The sequence below is a fragment of the Callithrix jacchus genome, chromosome 13, assembly GCF_049354715.1.
Source record: "Callithrix jacchus isolate 240 chromosome 13, calJac240_pri, whole genome shotgun sequence".
NCBI lineage: Eukaryota > Metazoa > Chordata > Mammalia > Primates > Cebidae > Callithrix > Callithrix jacchus.
Window position 1 is genome coordinate 77,902,063 of NC_133514.1, and position 18,723 is coordinate 77,920,785.

At 36.3% G+C, this 18,723-nt stretch overlaps 1 protein-coding gene across 50 annotated transcripts in view; it reads left to right on the forward strand.

Moving 5' to 3' along the window:
- Positions 1-18,723, forward strand: part of DTNA (dystrobrevin alpha) — a 384,739-nt gene that overhangs the window by 324,159 nt on the left and 41,857 nt on the right. For 14 of the 50 annotated variants that reach the window (XR_013525843.1, XM_035270852.3, XM_078347963.1 and 11 more), the window contains 4 exons: positions 358-447; positions 7,828-7,905; positions 8,482-8,574; positions 18,613-18,700. Coding sequence is in view for 49 of the 50 variants with exons in the window: in XM_035270852.3 (XP_035126743.1) it covers positions 358-447; positions 7,828-7,905; positions 8,482-8,574; positions 18,613-18,700 (349 nt within the window). In the remaining variant the exon portion in view is untranslated. Of the gene's footprint in view, position 1; positions 289-357; positions 448-7,827; positions 7,906-8,481; positions 8,575-18,612; positions 18,701-18,723 lie in introns of those variants that run through there. The other 36 variants (XM_035270867.3, XM_054244128.2, XM_054244132.2 and 33 more) reach the window with 4 other exon arrangements.

Consider the following 18,723-nt stretch of genomic DNA (forward strand, 5'->3'; position numbering starts at 1 on the left):
GCTCGGACGGTGCTTTTGGTGGATGCGTCTAGATGGATAACATGACTTCTTCTACCCTAAAATATTCCTATAATACTTTGAGCTGTTCTGGTTCCTCCAGGGTGCATGGTACCCATTAACCCAAAATATGATTATTTCCCTTTTTTCCCAGTTTTAGTCCTTTTGGAATATTCTCTGTGAACCACAGATATGTTGTTTAAAGCTCACAGTTCTTCCTATCACCACAGAGATTGGCCTTTGGTTTCTGTTTGAGGGTGCTGTTCAATAAAGCTGTGTACACTAAATGTCTTTCCTCTGAGTGGGCCTTGCTCTGTCCATGGGAAGTTTTAATGAGGTCTTATTGTTTGAATCCCTCAGGTTACCTGAGGGGATAAGTGCATCCAGCCCTGTGGCTGAAGAGCATTCCCTCATAAAGTTGTACGTAAATCAGCTTGATCACGGTGCACGGTCAGTATCCCCACCCTGAACTGCTAATCGTAGTAGTAGTTCCATAGCTAGACTGATAGTTATTCTACTCCGGCACTAAAATCCTCTTGTAGTATGTCTTATTGGAGATAGAGGTCTTCTGGGGTTTAATGAAATCGTGTTGAGAATTTTCAACTTGAGCTGGACTTTGCAGCTCTTTTTTCTCCCTTCCACATATTTTATGGATTTCATAGCCTCATACTAGCATATAAGAGATGTATGTATGTGATGTGTATCAAACTGGATCTTATTTGGACAAGTTTCTGCTTTTGTACAATTTGCAAAACCCCAGATGTTAATTTTTAAGACTCTTGAATTAAGGAGTCTATTGGAAAAATCATTAGCATTAACTGAGTGAGGCTAGGACAATGTCATATAGCTGGGCCTACTGTAGTTAAAGAGTTGAGGACTTGTACATTTCTGTCCCATTGGACCTGGTCCATTTTCCCCCCAGGAGGACAGTCTGATTCCTAATGAAGTAACAATTTCAAAATCAGTTTCTTTTTTGCAGTGCTTATTCTCTATCACTTGGTAATGCTGGTGGTGCATCACTTTTTATTTTTGACTGTTACAAGAAAATAGCCATTTATAGAAGTTACACAATGCTTTCAATAAATCCCAAATAAATTTTGGGAAATAGATGAAACCATTGGGTAAAAATAAATATACATACTAGCTAATATAAAATGAATCACTTTTGATTTCTTAATCATGTCAATAAACTAAGATTGATGAAAATCTATTATGCCAGATGTAGGCAGAAGTTAGAGTTCCTATACTTCTATCATTGAAACAGAACCAATGAGATATGACCTACAGCTCTGCTCTTACTTCTAGCCCACCCCAAAAATGAAATAAAATCTAAGCAAGCCAAGTATAGTGCTGGTCAGTATAGGGCAGCACCAAGAAAGTAGGGAAGTTCTCCATATTTTATTTAGCCTACGTGTTCAGTTTTTTGTATCGTAACAGATCCTAGAAACATAAAGCAAATGAGGATAAATGGAAATCCCCACTCCAGAATTCTCACCACAGACTCCTGGCATTATTCACCTAGGGCCCTTTACAAGTATACTACTTTGATCTTCAAAAGACACAGGGATACAACTTTGAAGTCTTTGACATCCCAGTAACCTACTTCATACAGATTTATGAGTGTGTACCTCTGGTTACCAGCATCATCTGTCACATTCCCTGTTCTTACATCCTTTTTTAGCTATGTATTTGATTCACTTTTCCCTTACTTCAAAGAAAAAAAAAGGAATTCTCGAAGGCACTCTCCCTTGGTCCTTTGAAGTCTTCTTATGTGTGTGTATGTTTATGTGTGTGTGCACATGTGCACATGTGTACGTTCAGTGCTGGTTAGAAATTAGGTATAATGTGGGTCAAATAACATAATCAATGGACTGATTCACTGCATTCATCTTCTTGATTATAAAAACTGTATCCCTAAGCCTCAGATCGTTTTTTTATAAATTTATAGGAAAGAATGGCTGACATGATGGAAATCTATTATCGCCACTAGGGAAAGAGCTCTAAGAGCTGTGTATGGTGAGCCAGCAACATTATCTAAGCTTATGAAAGATAGCGTATTGTTATTGCAAATATTATTGCAAGGACTGATCACAAAGCCAGGTCCCAATGGCTCTTTCTCCCCTTCACTGCCCACAGCTCTGTGCTTCTTAGGATCTGCTATCTTTGTTGGCATCATGCCTCCTTTTTAAAATCTTAATTATCTTGCCATAATCCTTACTTAGTTTCTATGAGAAAGTTAACCAATACTTTTTCATGTCAAGTAAGCTTCTTTCACTATGACTAAGTTTCTTCATTAGTCACAATAAAGACTAATAAAAAACTTAGTCACACTTCTTTTACCTCCAATTTTAGGAACATCATTTAAAGGTTTCACAGGTATTTTCATAGTTACAAGCTCTAAAGTGGTAAGCACTCACAAAAGGAATCACCTTGACTATTCTATATAACATCTAGCCAGATTTTGTCAATCCACCAAATGTTAGGAAATTGCTTATAATTTATATAGCATGTTGAACACAATCTAATATGCTAGTTTCTGGTTTGCTACAATAACAAATAGTTAATTAATGATATTGTATTAGATGGCCGGGCATAGTGGCTCATGTCTGTAATCCCAACACTTTGGCAGGCTAAGGTGGGTGGATCACCCAAGGTCAGGAGTTCGAGACCAGCCTGGTCAATGTGATGAAACCCCATCTCTACTAAAAATACAAAAATTACCTGGGCGCAGTGGCAGACACCTGTAATCCCAGCTACTCAGGAGGCTGAGGCAGGAGAATAGCTTGAATCTAGGAGGCAGAGGTTGCAGTGAGCCAAGATCATGCTATTGCACTCTAGCCTGGGCAACAAAAGCAAAATTCCATCTCAAAAAATAAAAATATATAAAATGATAACTCTATTAGGCTCTGTAGTTCCTATAGGGAGAGCACACCCACCCCAGATACTTCCCAAATCCTGATCCCTCCCAGAGGAGTAGCATTTGTGAGTTATTTTTCGGGTTGACCTGTTGTTCAGTTGATTGATAGGTTTGGGTTTTCAACCAAAGAAATGCTAACTCACTCTGCCTTTTTCATTTTTTTTTAAACATTTTTGCTTACCCAAAGATTCTTTACTTAACAACCCTGGCTTTTAATCTGACTCAAAAAGTTCAAACTAAATTTTAAATATTGTTATTTGATCATCAAAAATGGCTGAAAATAAATTTGAGATACTAAATGTAGCCTTTCCTTTTGAAAAATCAAAGTTTTCTCCATGGCTAATTTTGCTTAGATTAATGGCCATCCATTTTCAGTCATAAAACAAATAAATCTGTAAATCAACATCTGGCACCACCCTGAAGATCTCTCATTTTGGGCATGTTGTATGAAATGTTATGAATTTAAATATTCACTCTCTGCAGATAATTCTTTACTTCATGTAGCTCCAAAGCTCTACTAATATGCTAGATTTTTTTCAAACTGGAATCACATCAGTTTTCACATCAACCCTAACAGTTTTCTATACTAAAATGTTAACGCATGATTAAAACCACAGTCACCTCTCTTGTTCACTTCAGTAACCTTTATTCTCCTGCTAAAATTGCTTTGGCTGTTGTCTCTGCATGCCCTGTACCAAGCAAACTTTCCTAGAAGCTCTCTGGACAATAGCGCAATTGCTATGACTTGATTATACCTGGGTACAATGTAGTAAATTAAATATGACCTAAGAATTTTTATTTTTTCCATGGTCCCTGTTTGAGATGGTTCAACTTCTATGCCAGCCTGAATTGATGACAGCTAATTTTCCCACTGAGACACTAACCTATTTTTTTAATACTGGGCTATGAATTTTCATTTGATAAATATTTTATATTTCAGATGTAAGCTATTGAAATCTGGAAAAAAAAGAAACAGAATGTTTCAAGACATTATTTCTTGACAAAACCAATTTGTGAATTGTTTTTTATTGGATTTAAATTAGTGTGATGGTCTTATTACTAGACAATGTATTTCTAATGAGAAGGAAAATTTTATACACTATAGATAGTTACATAAGGAGAGAGCCAACTTTACAAGTCATTCTTCACAAATTCAAATGTCACACAAGCTTACTAATAATTTATCAATAGAAATGAAGATATCTGTTCTCAATTTGCTATATTTCAAATATTATTTTCCTTGTAAACATTGTGACAATTATTCTATATTAATATAATTTGTTTCTATAATATTGGTTCTCTGTAAGACTGCCACCAGGCCTTTAATATCATGTTCAATACAGGAAAAACTAATCTGTCAAGGGGTAACATAGTAACCCAACATTAGCAGAAGTGATTTGTAAACGTGTATTTGAAGTCAGGAAGCATTTGTGTGTGATTTTGTTACCTTTGGACCCACCCCTGCCAGATGTTTTCACTGAAGTAAAACTATTGGCATCAGTCGTCACCCTTCAAAACTAAGGGGATAATTTTTTTAATAAGTAGAAACATTTCAAGATTGTTCTACTTTTCCAGAACCCATTGTGTCATTTTGTGTGTGTGTGCATGTATGTGTCTGTACATGAAAAATTTTGGAAGAAGGTTTTTTTATCTCTAGATATGCTACTTTCCAAAGGTCTAAAAAGGAAATGATGAGAAGCTAGAGGATTTTTGTTAGAGAAAAAAAAAGTCTGAAGAAATATTTCCTGCCTTTTTTCTTTTAGCAGATATATGAACTTCAAAATTTACCATGGCATGCCCTCCAAGGTGTGGCTGTTCCCACAACCATCAGTGATAATATGTATGCAAAAGGATGTGCTCATACAGTGGCAAGGGATTAGTGAAAAGAAAAAGATGACAATAAGAAAAAGAGATATGTGTGCATATAATTTTAGAAAAGATAGTCTTGCCTCTCTTTGAGACTCAGATTAGAAAAGGTGTAGCCCATGGTCAAGGTGAGCCCCAAATAATTCCTAGTTTCAGAGCTTAAAAGGAAGAATGCATTTTGATTTGAAGACAAGGCATGAAGAACAGAAGTTTTTGGAGCTTAGGCTGGGTTATATGAAAGCCATTGTCACATTCTGACACAACGATATGCTGGAAGCACTCTTTCTTTAGTAAGGAAGTAGATTCTATCGTGCCTGATCCTAAATCCCACAAAAAATTAGAAACTTAACATCTCCATGCAAACTGCAAAGCAAGAAAATGAAAGTTTAGAATCTAAATTAATCTATAAGATACTGTGACAATATAGTGCCTTGAAGGGATCATAATAAGCCACACATCATTACTGTTTTAGTCCCTTTATGTTGCTATAAAGGAATACCTGAGGCTGGGTAATTGATAAAGAAAAGAGGTTTACGCCAGGCATGGTGGCTCATGCCTATAATCCCAGCACTTTGGGAAGCCAAGGTGGGTGTGTTGCCTAAGATCAGGAGTTCGAGATCAGCCTGGCCAACATGGTAAAACCCCATCTCTGCTAAAAATACAAAAGAAAAAAAAAATAGCTGGGCATGGTGGCAGTTAAGCTCTGAAACTGGGAACTATTTGGGGTTCACCTTGACCATGGAATACACCTTTTCTAATATGAATCTCAAAGAGAAGCAAGATTATCATTTCTAAAATTATATATATAATCCCAGCTACTCAGGAGGCTGAGGCAGGAGAATCACTTGAACCCGGGAGGCAGAGGTTGCAGTGAGCTGAGATTGCACCACTGCACTCCAGCCTGGACAACGGGAGTGAAACTCTGTCTCAAAAAAAAAAAAAAAGAAAGAAAATAGGTTTATTTGGCTCATGGTTCTGCAGGCTATAGGTGAAGCATGATGCATGGCATCAGCATCTGCTTATGGTGTAATAGATCCATCTATCTTTAGTTACAGAAAACAATTGGAGGGATATTGGGCAGCAGGGGTGCTGTAGATACTGTATGGTGAACGTATGGATCTGCTTCAGTAGACAAAGGCTAAATGCAGTTTTGGCAGGATACGGTACATTACAGAAAACACAAACTATGATGGCTTAAGGTGATTATTTGGCCCTGATGGGCAGTTTTCACCATTTTAAAAGGAAAACATCAATATGCTGGAAAAAGAAAAGTATTAAGATCATCAAGAAAGTAAATTCTCCTAAAACACAATCTAGTTTATTTTTAAAGTCAATTTTGGGCTGGGCATGGTGGCTTATACCTGTAATCTCAGCACTTTGGGAAGCTGACGTGGCCAGATCACTTGAGGTCGGGAGCTCAAGACCAACCTGGCCAACATGGTGAAACCCTGTCTCTACAAAAAACACAAAAATTAGCCGGGTGTGGTGACACATGCCTGTAATCCCAGCTACTCAGGAGGCTGAGGCAGGAGAATTTCTTGAACCCAGAAGGCGGAGATTGCAGTGAGCCGAGATGGCACCACTGCACTCCAGCCTGTGTGACAGAGCAAGACTCCATCTCAAAAAAAAGTCAATTTTGTTTGTATACGGTTCAACTTTTTAAGTATAGCAATACTTTTTGTAACGGATGCCTTTCTGAAAAGTTGAAAATGTCATTCATCTGACAAACATGCATGCCTACTCTTTGCTAGTCATTTTCTTTACAAATCAAATTTAATATTAAGTTTATCAGGGACCTCACTATTCAAGGAATCTTTTAGTATACACTATTATAAAGCAAGAATTCCAACTATAATGTGCATAATTCTAATGTGAGATGTATAAATTTCTATTTTTTAGTACTTCATGACCTGAAACAATGGTGCTTTATAGTAGAACCTCAAAACTTGTAATATAAAGTTTTTAAGACTTTAACTAATTTATAAACCATCATACATATATTTAGTAGATTTAGAATTTCTTGAAAATTTTTGGCAGAAGCTCACAATTTCGATCCCAATAGTTAAATATTTGGTATTCAAACAGAGTCAGACAATTTATTTTTCTATTTTCTGTGAAGAAGGAAAGGGACAATTTTAGGTTCACCAGTGTGTAGGGCAAATTCTTAACCTATATAGAGGAGCAAACTTTAAACACATTACCAATACAATTGTAATACTAAGAATTGATACCATATTTCTCAATGCAGCATGACTACTAATTGTCACAGTAGATTTTGGGTGACTTTACCATAGCCACACTTAATGAATTATTAATTAGATTTCTATTTATACTTTAATAAAACTATATTTTAAACTTTAAAATTATTATTTAAATTATTAAAGAAAATTAGTAGTTCCCATAATGAATCTACAATGTTAAGAATTTGCTTTAGCAATAAGACTATATTCACTAACTTTGCATTAACATAAACTTAAGAAATAGCAATATATATGTATAAGACTCAAAGGTGTATTTCTCTGTTCCTCTGAAAATTTTCTTTGTAGTTGCACAGCCGAGATCATGTGGCTTGTGCTTGGAGTAGTGAAACACCTTCTAATAAGAAGCAATCTCTAGCTAGGTAATTATCAAGTCTTTCTATTCAGCACAGAAAGTTGGAGAATGTAGGGAAGGCTAGAGTAAAGTTCTTCAGTGGGCTCTAAAGGCTGGCAGGACTTAGTGAACTATTGAACTGTTTACATGATATGCCATGATAAATGTTGAATGAATTTTTATTATGTCTAGACATACCCAATATAAATAAATGCTTGCTTGTTAAGCAAACAGCAGAGGTCAAATCTGGGGTCATGGTGATTGTGATTGTGGTTCTCAGGCTGGGTTTCTACTCCTACTTGAACTCTGTGGAAATCTGAAAACATTTCCAAAATAATAAGAGATCTGTCCAAATGGAACTTGGATCTAGACCTGGGAGTGTCTGTTGCCAGTTTCTATTCTTGAATGCATTGCCGTGTTTACGCTCTTCTTGGCTTTCCCATCTTATTAACTAGCTCTCCTCCCAAGGACAGTGAAGTAGAGCAGAGCAAACTGCTGGCTAGGGCTGCTCCAGCTTTTCTGAAGGGCAAAGGGTAAGTTACAGCCAGAGTGTACTGGAACCCTGCATTAACTAAACTAAAAATGGAGAGTTCTTTTGTCAAAAAGGCTTTGTGTGTGAAAGACCATCTTTAATTCAGTAAAAGCGGCTCTGCTATAACCCAATTAACAGCACTAAGTAGCCATTTCCAGTAGACACATCTGTGTTGTTATTCACTTTCCCAGATTTGTTTCTTTTTTTTTTTTTTTGAAATGACTAAACTGAAGATTTGATTTTCTGAAGGATATTTAATCTTTGCTTGCAACCCATTTCAATGTATTTACTGTACAGATGAACACCTTGGCCTTAGTGGTTGAAAAATGTAAATCTGTTTTCTAAAACGTTATTTAACCTAAATGGAAGTCTTTATTTTTAAAGTTAGTGAAATAGAATTGCGGGTTTTATTGCTTGGATTTCGCTTGTGTTTTTCCTAGCACATCACTTACTACCCTTCCTTTACTTGCGTGGTTTTCTAAATGCCTTTTCTACCAAAAACTCACTCCTACCTTCTTTGCTTATTTCTGTCCACCTTGCTTAACAACGCCCTTTCTTTCCCCCTGCCCTGTTTCAGGATACAGTACAGCCTGAATGTGGCAGACAGGCTAGCTGATGAACATGTTCTCATCGGGTTGTATGTCAACATGCTCCGGAACAACCCCTCATGGTTAGTGCAGGTTTGGCTGCTTGACTGTCCTTAGAGAGGGATACAGTCTGAGCTGGTGACAAGCAGTCTCAGCAAGGAGCAAGGTCACTGGATACCAATGGCGACACTGAAGCACTGTTAACTGATTCAGTTAGGAAGTCTTTTGTGATGTTAGCTTGGATGCTTCCCATAAGGGAACCATAGGATTCATATCCTTGTTTATATATTAGCTAAAGGGAAAACTTGCATAAAGGTATACTTGCTAAATATTAGCCTTCAGTGGATTCAGAACTCCAGGTCCACCAGTCAGTTCTGTGCTACATGTCATGTCAAATTACCTACCACAGGATGATGATACAAGAATTTGTCTTATTCCAAGAACATGGATGTCTCTGCTGATTTGGAAAACAATGCTTCATTTTACTTAAGAGTGAAAAAGAACAAATGCTATGTGATCGAATTGCAAAGTAGGAATCATTTCTTTCACAATGATAACAGTGGGAAAAATTGTCTTTCAGCAATTCTACTATACATGTTTCTGATGACCATCCTGCTAAAGCCTGCTTTCATACCTGGGAATACACAAGACATAGTTTCAGATATGTTAAATTCAGGAATTAAGATGGCCTTACATATTTGGATAAAGGCATTCATAAGGCTTTTCTCCATTTTAATTGTGACATAGGAGACTCCCTCCATTGGTTAAAGTTACTTCATATTAATAATAAATGTGGATTTGCAATTTGAATAAAAGGAAAAGGACAAACTGTGTATTTATCATATGTATTTTTCAATCTAGTTCAGCCTACTGTTTTATGAACATATTTAGCAAACCAGTTCCTTGACTCATATGTCATTTTTTTACTCAACCACTTCAATTTTCTCTGAACTAAGGGCCCATGGATTTTCCATAGTTTTAATTATTAGGAGAGCCAATGGGTTAAATTTTCATTAAAATGTTTCAGACATTTAGCATAACAAGTTCCCTTTCCTCTACTGTTAGAGGAAAAGTCACTGGCAAAATTAATGGCAATTACATTAAAAGTAATGGCAAAAACCACAATTACTTTTGCATCAACCTAGTATTTCACCAAGGCATCCCTCAGATGCTAGGCCATTGTTCCGTGCTCCTTCCCTTTACCACTTGTGTTATTAGCCACTTTGTTTCTGAACCTCTTTCTCCTCACTTGAATATTTTCAAAATTTCTTCCTATTGCTGCTTCTTAGACCTATTTTTGCAAGATTACATGAGATAACTTTTAGGTCTCATGTACTGATGAACATTTATGTGTTTTAGTACATACATGTATCTTAATTTGTATTTTTAAAAATGTATAGCCAGTACACTAGTTTAATTTTCCCTTATATCCTACTGTTTAAGGAAATAAAAATGTACTCTTCAGCTGATGTAAATCCATCTCTTTCTTCAAATTTTGTGAGCTTCTAGATTAAATAATATCCACTTTTTCACAACTCAGCCTCTCCAAACTACAAAATTGCTTTATTCCCAAGGAGTTTGGTACTCCAGTGTTACACGGTAGCTGAAACAATAGAACTAAGCACTGAATTTTTGTTTTAATTGTGTTGGTCATCTTTGAAGAACACAGTCAGTATACATTCAATTGTAAGGCAGTGATGCAATCCCACACCATGTCCTCTTCCCATAATTCCAAGCACACTCCAGTTATTTCTACTGCTCTTCTTTGACCTTTTCTTAATTAAGATTATAACAAAGAAATCTCCAAAGAGAAAAGCTCAGAGTTTGTCACTACCAGCCATTTTCTCTACTCAAGTGATTAATCATATTGACTTGATGGCTACTTAAGACCATAAATCTGTCTCAGCAGAGATACTTGCATCTGCTTGATGAAAGCTAAATGTGATTTGTATTTTGAAAGCAAAGCAGAATTTAACACCAACCAGTCATTGAAGGAGGCTTTGTTTTAATAGCTGCACCCTCCATATTTCTCATAGTTTTTTTCTATCCTTAAAAAATTCCAACTTCATTTTCAAATTTCTCATTTTTCCTTCCCTTTCCTTTATGCTTAATTAGATTCTAATAATTCCTCACACCTGTCACGATTCCATAAGAAATGGAATAATCTTTTACCTCCTTTAACATCATTGTAGCTGCAATGCTTTATCCTCATTAAGTTACAGTGAGATACAGAATAATAGTAATAATAATAGTGTTTTTAAAACACTTACCTCAGGCCAAGCCCTATGTTCAGAGCCTTATATACATGATTTCTCCTAGTCCTTAGAGTAAGCCCGTGGAGTAAATAAGATCATGCCCATTTTACAGAGAAGTAAAAGTATCATTTCAGAGAGTTTACCTGACTCTCCCATAGTCCCACAGCTAATAAAAAGTGGGGCAGAGATTTTAACCATTATCCCTCGAAGTTCATCACCTCTTTTAAAACCTGCATCAGGACACGCCCTTCAGGAATCTTTTGTGGATCCTTCCTTCACACTGCTTCCTCCATGTATTTACTTAAACTGCCTATCTTATTCTAGTATTTTTATTTGATTTTAGCAAATATTTTGAGGACATACTAGCAATAGGAATGGTGATTCTTAACAAGTTACCTTTTATGTATGCAATTCCATGAGTTGTGACTTTTCATGTTAATTGTAAGCTTCAAAAAGGGCGAGAGTTTTGTCTTCAGTCTCTTTTATCTCATCACAACAGCTGGAGTAGGAATAGTAAATCTTATATGTATGAAATGCTTCAAAAATTGCAGAGCCTTTTTCCACACATTATTTAATTTACTTCTCATAGTACTAGAAGGTCAGATATGATTATTTCCATTTCACTGTTAAGAAAATATGAGCTTTGAGACACTAAGTGACTTATCCAAAGTTGCGTGCTGGTAAGGGCTTGCAAACAGGTCTTATGACACTGGGTCCCATCTATTTACCACCCCATTCCTTGGCTTCATCTGTGCACCCTTCATGAGATGCTCTGCAAATGGGAACCTTATAACTGTTCTCCATCAAAAGATTTGTTTTTTCCATTATTTAGACATAATCCTGATTAACTGTATGTGGTGGTCTTCTACACTGTATTAGCTACTTAACACAATGGGAAACTGACTTAGTTGTGATAGTTTGCTGCTAAAGAAACACGTTTGTCATTGCTGGTTCTGATGTCAGATAAGTCAAATAAATAAACTGCAGCTCAAGGGAGAATTTCTGCTCCCTTCCTAATTCAATGAAGTTTTAAAAACCTTAATAATTTGTATGCACCTTCTTCATTGCAGGAGGAGTCTGAAAATGTAATACAGTGCAGGCTTTTACTACCCTCCTGTAAAGCTTGTCAAGTACCTAGACTTGCTAGTTTATAGGCAAGGGCTGTAGTGGACCAACCAAATGATTGGAAACCAGCCCAGAACTTCTACCTCTAACTGTTGTCACTTGATTAGACTCTTGGTGTCATATGACTAGGTTAAAATTGTTTCTGTATTTTTCTCAAGTACAAAAAACTGTGCATTTGTGTTGCAAATAGATTTCTTGTTAAGTGGATTAATAATCCATCTAGTTTAAAATTACTCCACAATATTTTATGCTTGGGGGAAAAAGACAACTAAGAATGCCTATTTCTGAATTTCATTTACAAGGTCTAAATTTTTATTAGCTTGCCTTCTTAAAACTCTTTAATAGATTCCGATTGCACCTAGTTTACAACCCAGACCTCTCACATGGTTTACAAACCTGCATGTGAATTAGCCCTTGCCTACTCCTCTCTCAGTCTCTGATCTCGTGGGATTCTCCCATTCAATCAGTACATTTAGCTCATGTCACTTTTTGATCAATTCCTGCAGTGAACCAAGCTCTTTCCTGCCTCAAGACCCCAATGCTAGTTCTCCCCTGACTAGGACATTCTTTCCCATTTCACGCCGGCTATATGCACATGAACTGGCTTGTCTAGCTTCCAATCTTAGATTAAAGATACCTCCCCCAGTAGGGGAAAGAAAGAGAGAGGGGAAGAGGAAAGAGAGAAAGAGAAAAAGAGAGAGAGAGAGAAAGAAAAGGAAGGAAGGAAGGAAGGAAGGAAGGAAGGAAGGAAGGAAGGAAGGAAGGAAGGAAGGAAGGAAGGAAGGAAGGGAGGGAGGGAGGAAAGAGGGAGGGGGAAGAGAGAGAGAGAAAGAAATTAAAGCTATAAAGACAACCTATTGCTTTTGTAAACTTTGTCACTGATTCATCTCAACTGTCTTCTTTTTCATATAACCTAAAATACTGGCCAGTAACCAATCACTCACATTTTCTTGAGCAAAAAGCTAATTTATAGATAAGGAAGTGATGATAGAGAAATAATCATACCAAGACAATGTTGCCTGACCTTTTGAGGCAATAGTAAAAAGAATAATAGCTACTCCCATAGAGTTTTACCATGTGCCCAGCACTGCTCTCAGCACTTTATAAGGTAATCCTTTCAACAAGGCATCAGGTAGGTTACCATCATATCCCTATTATACAGACCAAAAAAAAAAAAACTGAGGCACAAAGAGATAAAGTAACTTTCCCCATGTCATACCAAGTCATACAGCTAATAAGTGAGAGGGCCAAAGTTTTCATCCTGAAATGTTCTAGTCCAGCCTCACACTCAATGTTTAAAATAACATCTCTACCAGTTATTCACCCCTCCTCAGAGTATCATTTCTTTTGAGTGGGAACTTACCTTTCCTATCTGTTTTTCTAATCTTTAAAACAACAGTAACAAGAACAAATGATGTGAACCAAGAGAGAATTTGCCAGGATTGGGAGAGGAGAAGATTTGATGTAATAAATATGAATGAGTAAAATGATATTTCTATGAATGTTAGCACCTATACAAAGCAGATAAGAATCTATATGCATCAGTAGACTATATCTTGATTTTAACTCTGCCAATGTGAACAATTTATAGTTCAATTTTAGATAGTGTGGCTAGTGTTAAAGTACAGGATTTCATCTGCAGTCTTCTAATTTTCTCAAAGTGTCAAAGGTAAATGTAGAGTCAAGGATATAGAAGAGGTAGGCCAAGGACCATGATATCACAAACCCAAGAGGGCTAACTTCTCTTCATTCTTTTGACCAGCTAGTTCTTATGTAATTCCTGCTGTGTTCCACACAAAAATCTAATGGTGAAAAGATTGAACCATCTGCCCTCAAAGAAGTTGTAGTTTAGCCAAGAATAAAGATAAATGAAAATGCAATTAAAATGCAAAGAGATAAAAACTATAATAAGGTTTATTAAATAGATGAGGAGCAATAAACCTGAACTTGCAGATTGGCAGTGAGGATAGGAAAGAGCAGGTAAAGCTAACATCAGGATAAGGAGAAATTAACCAAATGGACATGGGTAGAGGAGGCAGAGGCATTGTTGAGGTCAAAGAGATTGTGGGACATTTGAGGAACTTACCTGTGCTAAGTCTCCTACAGTAATGTTGTTAAAGGATGAAGCTAGATTATGTAGAACTTTACAAGTCTTATTTAGAAGTTTGGGAAAGAGGAAATCATGTTTTTTAACTTTTATATGTTCAGGAGATACAAATGTAATTTCTCACATGCATATTTTGCCTAGTGGTGAAGTCGGGCTTTTACTGACCAAAATAATGAACATTGCAATAAGAAACTATTGAAGAGTTTTATGGATGGGAGTGGACAGCCAGCTCCTTTTTGAGAGATCACTGACTACAGGATAGAACATGAACTAGAGGGAAGTTATAATGCAAATAAAGTCAGAGCAACCTGTTGAGAGGGCTTTACACTAATTCAGAAGAAGATGACAGTGGCCGGAAGCACATCAGGAACAGTTGGAGTAGAAATAGAGTTATCTGAGAGTTTTTAGAAGGTAGAATGCATGACCTTGACTGTAACATAGGGGGTTGTTGAAGTCAGGGTCTCCATAAAGGAGTTTAAAGGTCTCCCCTAAAGAAGCCATTACTGTGATAAATTCTTACTGCTGTCCATGAATATTGCCATTCATAATTTCCTGTCTTTTCTTTTTTCCAAACCACTCACAAAGGGCCACTACACTAAGCTTTCCCCATTCTTCAGTTCCATAAAACCACTTATCAGTGTCCAATGTCACTTTGTTCTTTTCTACCCTGACTCTCTTGAGCTTGCTGACTCCTAAATGCCAAAAAAGTACTCTATTCCCTGAGCATTTTGCTCTGAACCAACTGCTAAAGATAGGAAATAACCTCATAGGGCAACCTTCCCTATGAGCATTAGTTAATAATGCTTTCTCAGGCACTAATTGTCTTAATAGAAGAATAGTATATGAAACTCCATGGTCTTCTAAATTAATTTCTAGTGATAAAATTCCAGTCACTATCAAGACTAATAGAAAAAATATGAAAAGAAAATATAGAAGCATTTATATATGTGTTTGCTTTTACATTTATATATTCTATATGCTTTGGATCACAGTATTTTCTGGTTGACTATTCTAACCTGGAAAGCAGAACAGGCCCAGAAAACAAATCAAAGGAATATGAACAAACTCTGATTTCCCAAAAATCTTTGCTAAATCACACTTTCACAAGCCCTAACTCAGTTGGGGCCACTTGAGTTTCCTAGACCACCATTTTGAAATCACTGGCAACAGACACTGGCCATGCACTTCAGGTAGAAAGTAGAGAGCTTTCAAAATAATGGATTTTCCCACTCTGAAATGCAGCCAACACTGCAACCACTTTTAAATTCATCATAGTCTTATAGCAAGATTACTGATTATAAGGTCCTGAAATGGATAGCTAGGGCTGGAGAAAGTGTTGGAAGTGGTATTTATTTTAATGATTTAAGGATTATTGGTCATTCATTTTCAACTATTTGTAATTGAAGTCTTGAAATAGTAGAATTTATCAGAGGAATGCCTCCTTCACCCTTGTATAATTTGAACATACTGAAATGGAACCATAAATTGTTCATGTGCACAAAGGGGTAATATATCACACAGGCCCTCATTCACTCTGTTGGGGGAGGAAAGGCATGAAAGTATGAGTTATCACTTGCTATACAGAATCCCGTATCTTCACGTCTTACATTTCCAGAAGGCTTTTTAGAAAGATAACCTTCATATTACTTACACTAGCCAGTCATTCATGTTAAAAGATACTTTCATCGTGAAGTTTTTTATCAAAATACTCACAATTGTTTATGATAAAGTCACTTTCAGGGAGTCAAAGAGGTCATGTTTCTGGGCCTGGCACAATGGGTATTGTTATCTGCAAACATTGTGTTGAATTAGGTGTATAGTCTCTAATACATGAGCCAGAAATGATAAACATGTTAAAATTAAATTCAGTTGCTTCTTTGTGGGGTAGTTTTATGTCTAAAGCAAAGGCAATGTAACTTTCTCTTTCTCATTGAAGCTGTAGTAAGGAATTTAGTTCCTGTTTTCAACCATTGCAGAGTACAGACATTGTCTTATAAAGACAAACATCTGCTTTAAAGCATCAGTTTTCCAGAGCTAACTCTGCCTTTGCTATCAAAGTTATTTTCTTACTCCAAATCTAATCTTGTGTACTGAATAAACTCTCAATCCACTGGGATTGATACTACACATTATTAAGCCCTGTATCCTAAAATTTTCTGTCTTAAGGATATGTTTATAAACTATCACATATGCTGCATGAGTATCTGTTGAGTACTCATGAAAAACTTTCCTTCTTATGTCGTTTATATTTAGGCTTCATTTCACATATTTGTGTTTTCCATTTTGTTTTCAAGACCTTCTAGATCCTTCATACTCAGTGTTGAATGAGTGCACTTGACCAATATTATCAACGTCTCTTGTAATCTTGTCAGAAACATGTTTTCTCAGGTCCCACCCTCCCAACCTTCCCTAACCCACCACCACAGAACTAGAAACTGCATTTTCACAAGATTCCTAGGTGATATGCTTATACTGTAAAATTTGAAAAGCACTGCTCTAGATAATTGTCGGATGGTAGATGATATTTTGAAGGAGATAAGGATTGCTAATGAATACAAACGTGTTACTTAAAAGGCAAAATAATAACATTGTATTAAGTAATATTTTTGAACACTTCCTGTGTTTCAGGCATCACACTGTTTTGATGCTTTTTGCCTACATTATCTCATTTGAGCAAAAGGAAAGAGAAGCCTCTTTTTCTGAGGATGGAGAAATCAGTTGTTAGGGAAATTCAGGTATTTTCTAGTTATTTATTATAGCCCAGAGAAAAGGGCTAAGTCTAGAGTGGACATATTCAAATTAAAACAGCTATAGCTTACATATGTAAGGAGTATAGGCTAGAGCGGAGAAAATGAGACAGGAATGTCTTATGAATGACCAGAAAGAAAAAGAACCTGTTATTTAGTGGATTCAGCCAACCAGAGATGAGGTATTTGGCAATGACATAGCCAAAATGCTGGAAGAACATAATTACTTTCACCCACCTTCTCACTTCAGAACAAAGGTTAAGAGATTATGTTTCATGTTTACTCTATTTATAAATGTACATATAAATGAAATATAATTGTATATTACTTTATATGGATCTAAGTGATTGCAGTGAATAATTCTTACAAGCTTAATATTTACATAAGAGGGTGTCTTTTTAAAAATTGTACTTTAAGTTCTGGGGTACATGAGCAGAACGTGCAGGTTTGTTACAGAGGTATACATGTGCCATAGTTGTTTCCTGCACCCGTCAACCCGTTATCTACATTAGGTTTTAATATGTATTTATGAGTTAATTTCTTTAAGGAAGAGCCTTAAGTATGAGAACTGATGCAGAAGAATATAAGTATGTTTATGAATGAGAGGAACTGGTTTCTGATCTTGATTCTGAACTGATACATACTACAATAGCCAATAAGCCAAACTTCTCTATTAACAAGATTAGTGTTATTGGTATGTTTGGTAGAATTATTTTTAATAGCACCCAAAACTTAGTCTTGAATGGAGGATTTCAGAGAATGAAGTTTTCTGAAATATGGAAGAATTAATAATGCTTCTATTTGCATTAGTTTTTAGGGACTCAGATCATCCTTATTCAAGTATGAATAGTTTCTGTAAATGAATAGGAGACACTAAAACATTCCATTAATGTCATTAGGAGTTACTACTATAATTCTGTTTCTCTGGAAATAAATATAAAAGGCAGGTTATAAATAGGTCGTAATATTATGGATGAGACTTGTATTAGTTACCTTATGCTGCATAACAAATTATCTAAAAACTTAGTAGCTTAAAACAACAAACATTTATCAGCTCAGAATTTCTGTAGGTTGGGAGTCCAGGTTTGGCTTAGCTAGGTCCCTCTGATTCAAGGTCTTCCATGAGGTTGCAATCAAGATGTCACCTCAGGCTGTGATCTCTTCTGATGACTCTACCAGTGGGGATCCATTCACGTGGTAATTGCCTTGCTTGGGTTTCTCATCACCTAGGCCTTTCCATAAAGACTGCTTTATGACCTGACAGCTACTTCCCTACCAAACAGTCCAAGAGAGCTAAAGAAAAAGCAAGCAAGCCCAAAATGGAAGCCATGGTATCTTTATAATCTCATCTTGGAAGTGACATTCCATTCCTTCTGCCATATGCTATTTATTAGAAGCAGATTAGTAAATCTAGCCCATCCTAAGGGGAAGTAAATTACATAAGAATGTAATACCAGCAGGTAGGGATCACTGGACATTGACCACAGGATTTTTTTCTTTCTTCTTGCTTTCATATTTTCTAACATGTCAATTTTGAACATGTGTCACTTGTGTAATAAGGAAAGAAAAAAAACGTTGCAGTCAATAAATGTAAGGAAAAATTCTTCTTACATCAGATATATTGATTAGAATAGTCACTTCTCTATGAGGCTTTCTTAGTAAGACAATTGAATTGACTGAAGACAGGATTTATTAATGACCTTTCTGACTACATATTAGATCATTTTATGAATTCAAGTCTGAGTCTGTTAATCTAACAAGATTTTATGTAGCTTGCAAATTTTTTTGCACTGGAACATTGAAATAGTGAAAACTCCTGATGGTAATATGACTGCAGCAATCTTTCTCAGTTGCCTAACAGTATCCTTCTTGCTCTATTCTTAATAGCATGCTTGAGAGTTCAAACCGGCTTGATGAAGAGCACAGGCTAATTGCCAGGTATGCGGCAAGGCTGGCAGCAGAGTCCTCTTCGTCTGTAAGTAGTTGGAGTAAAAGGAT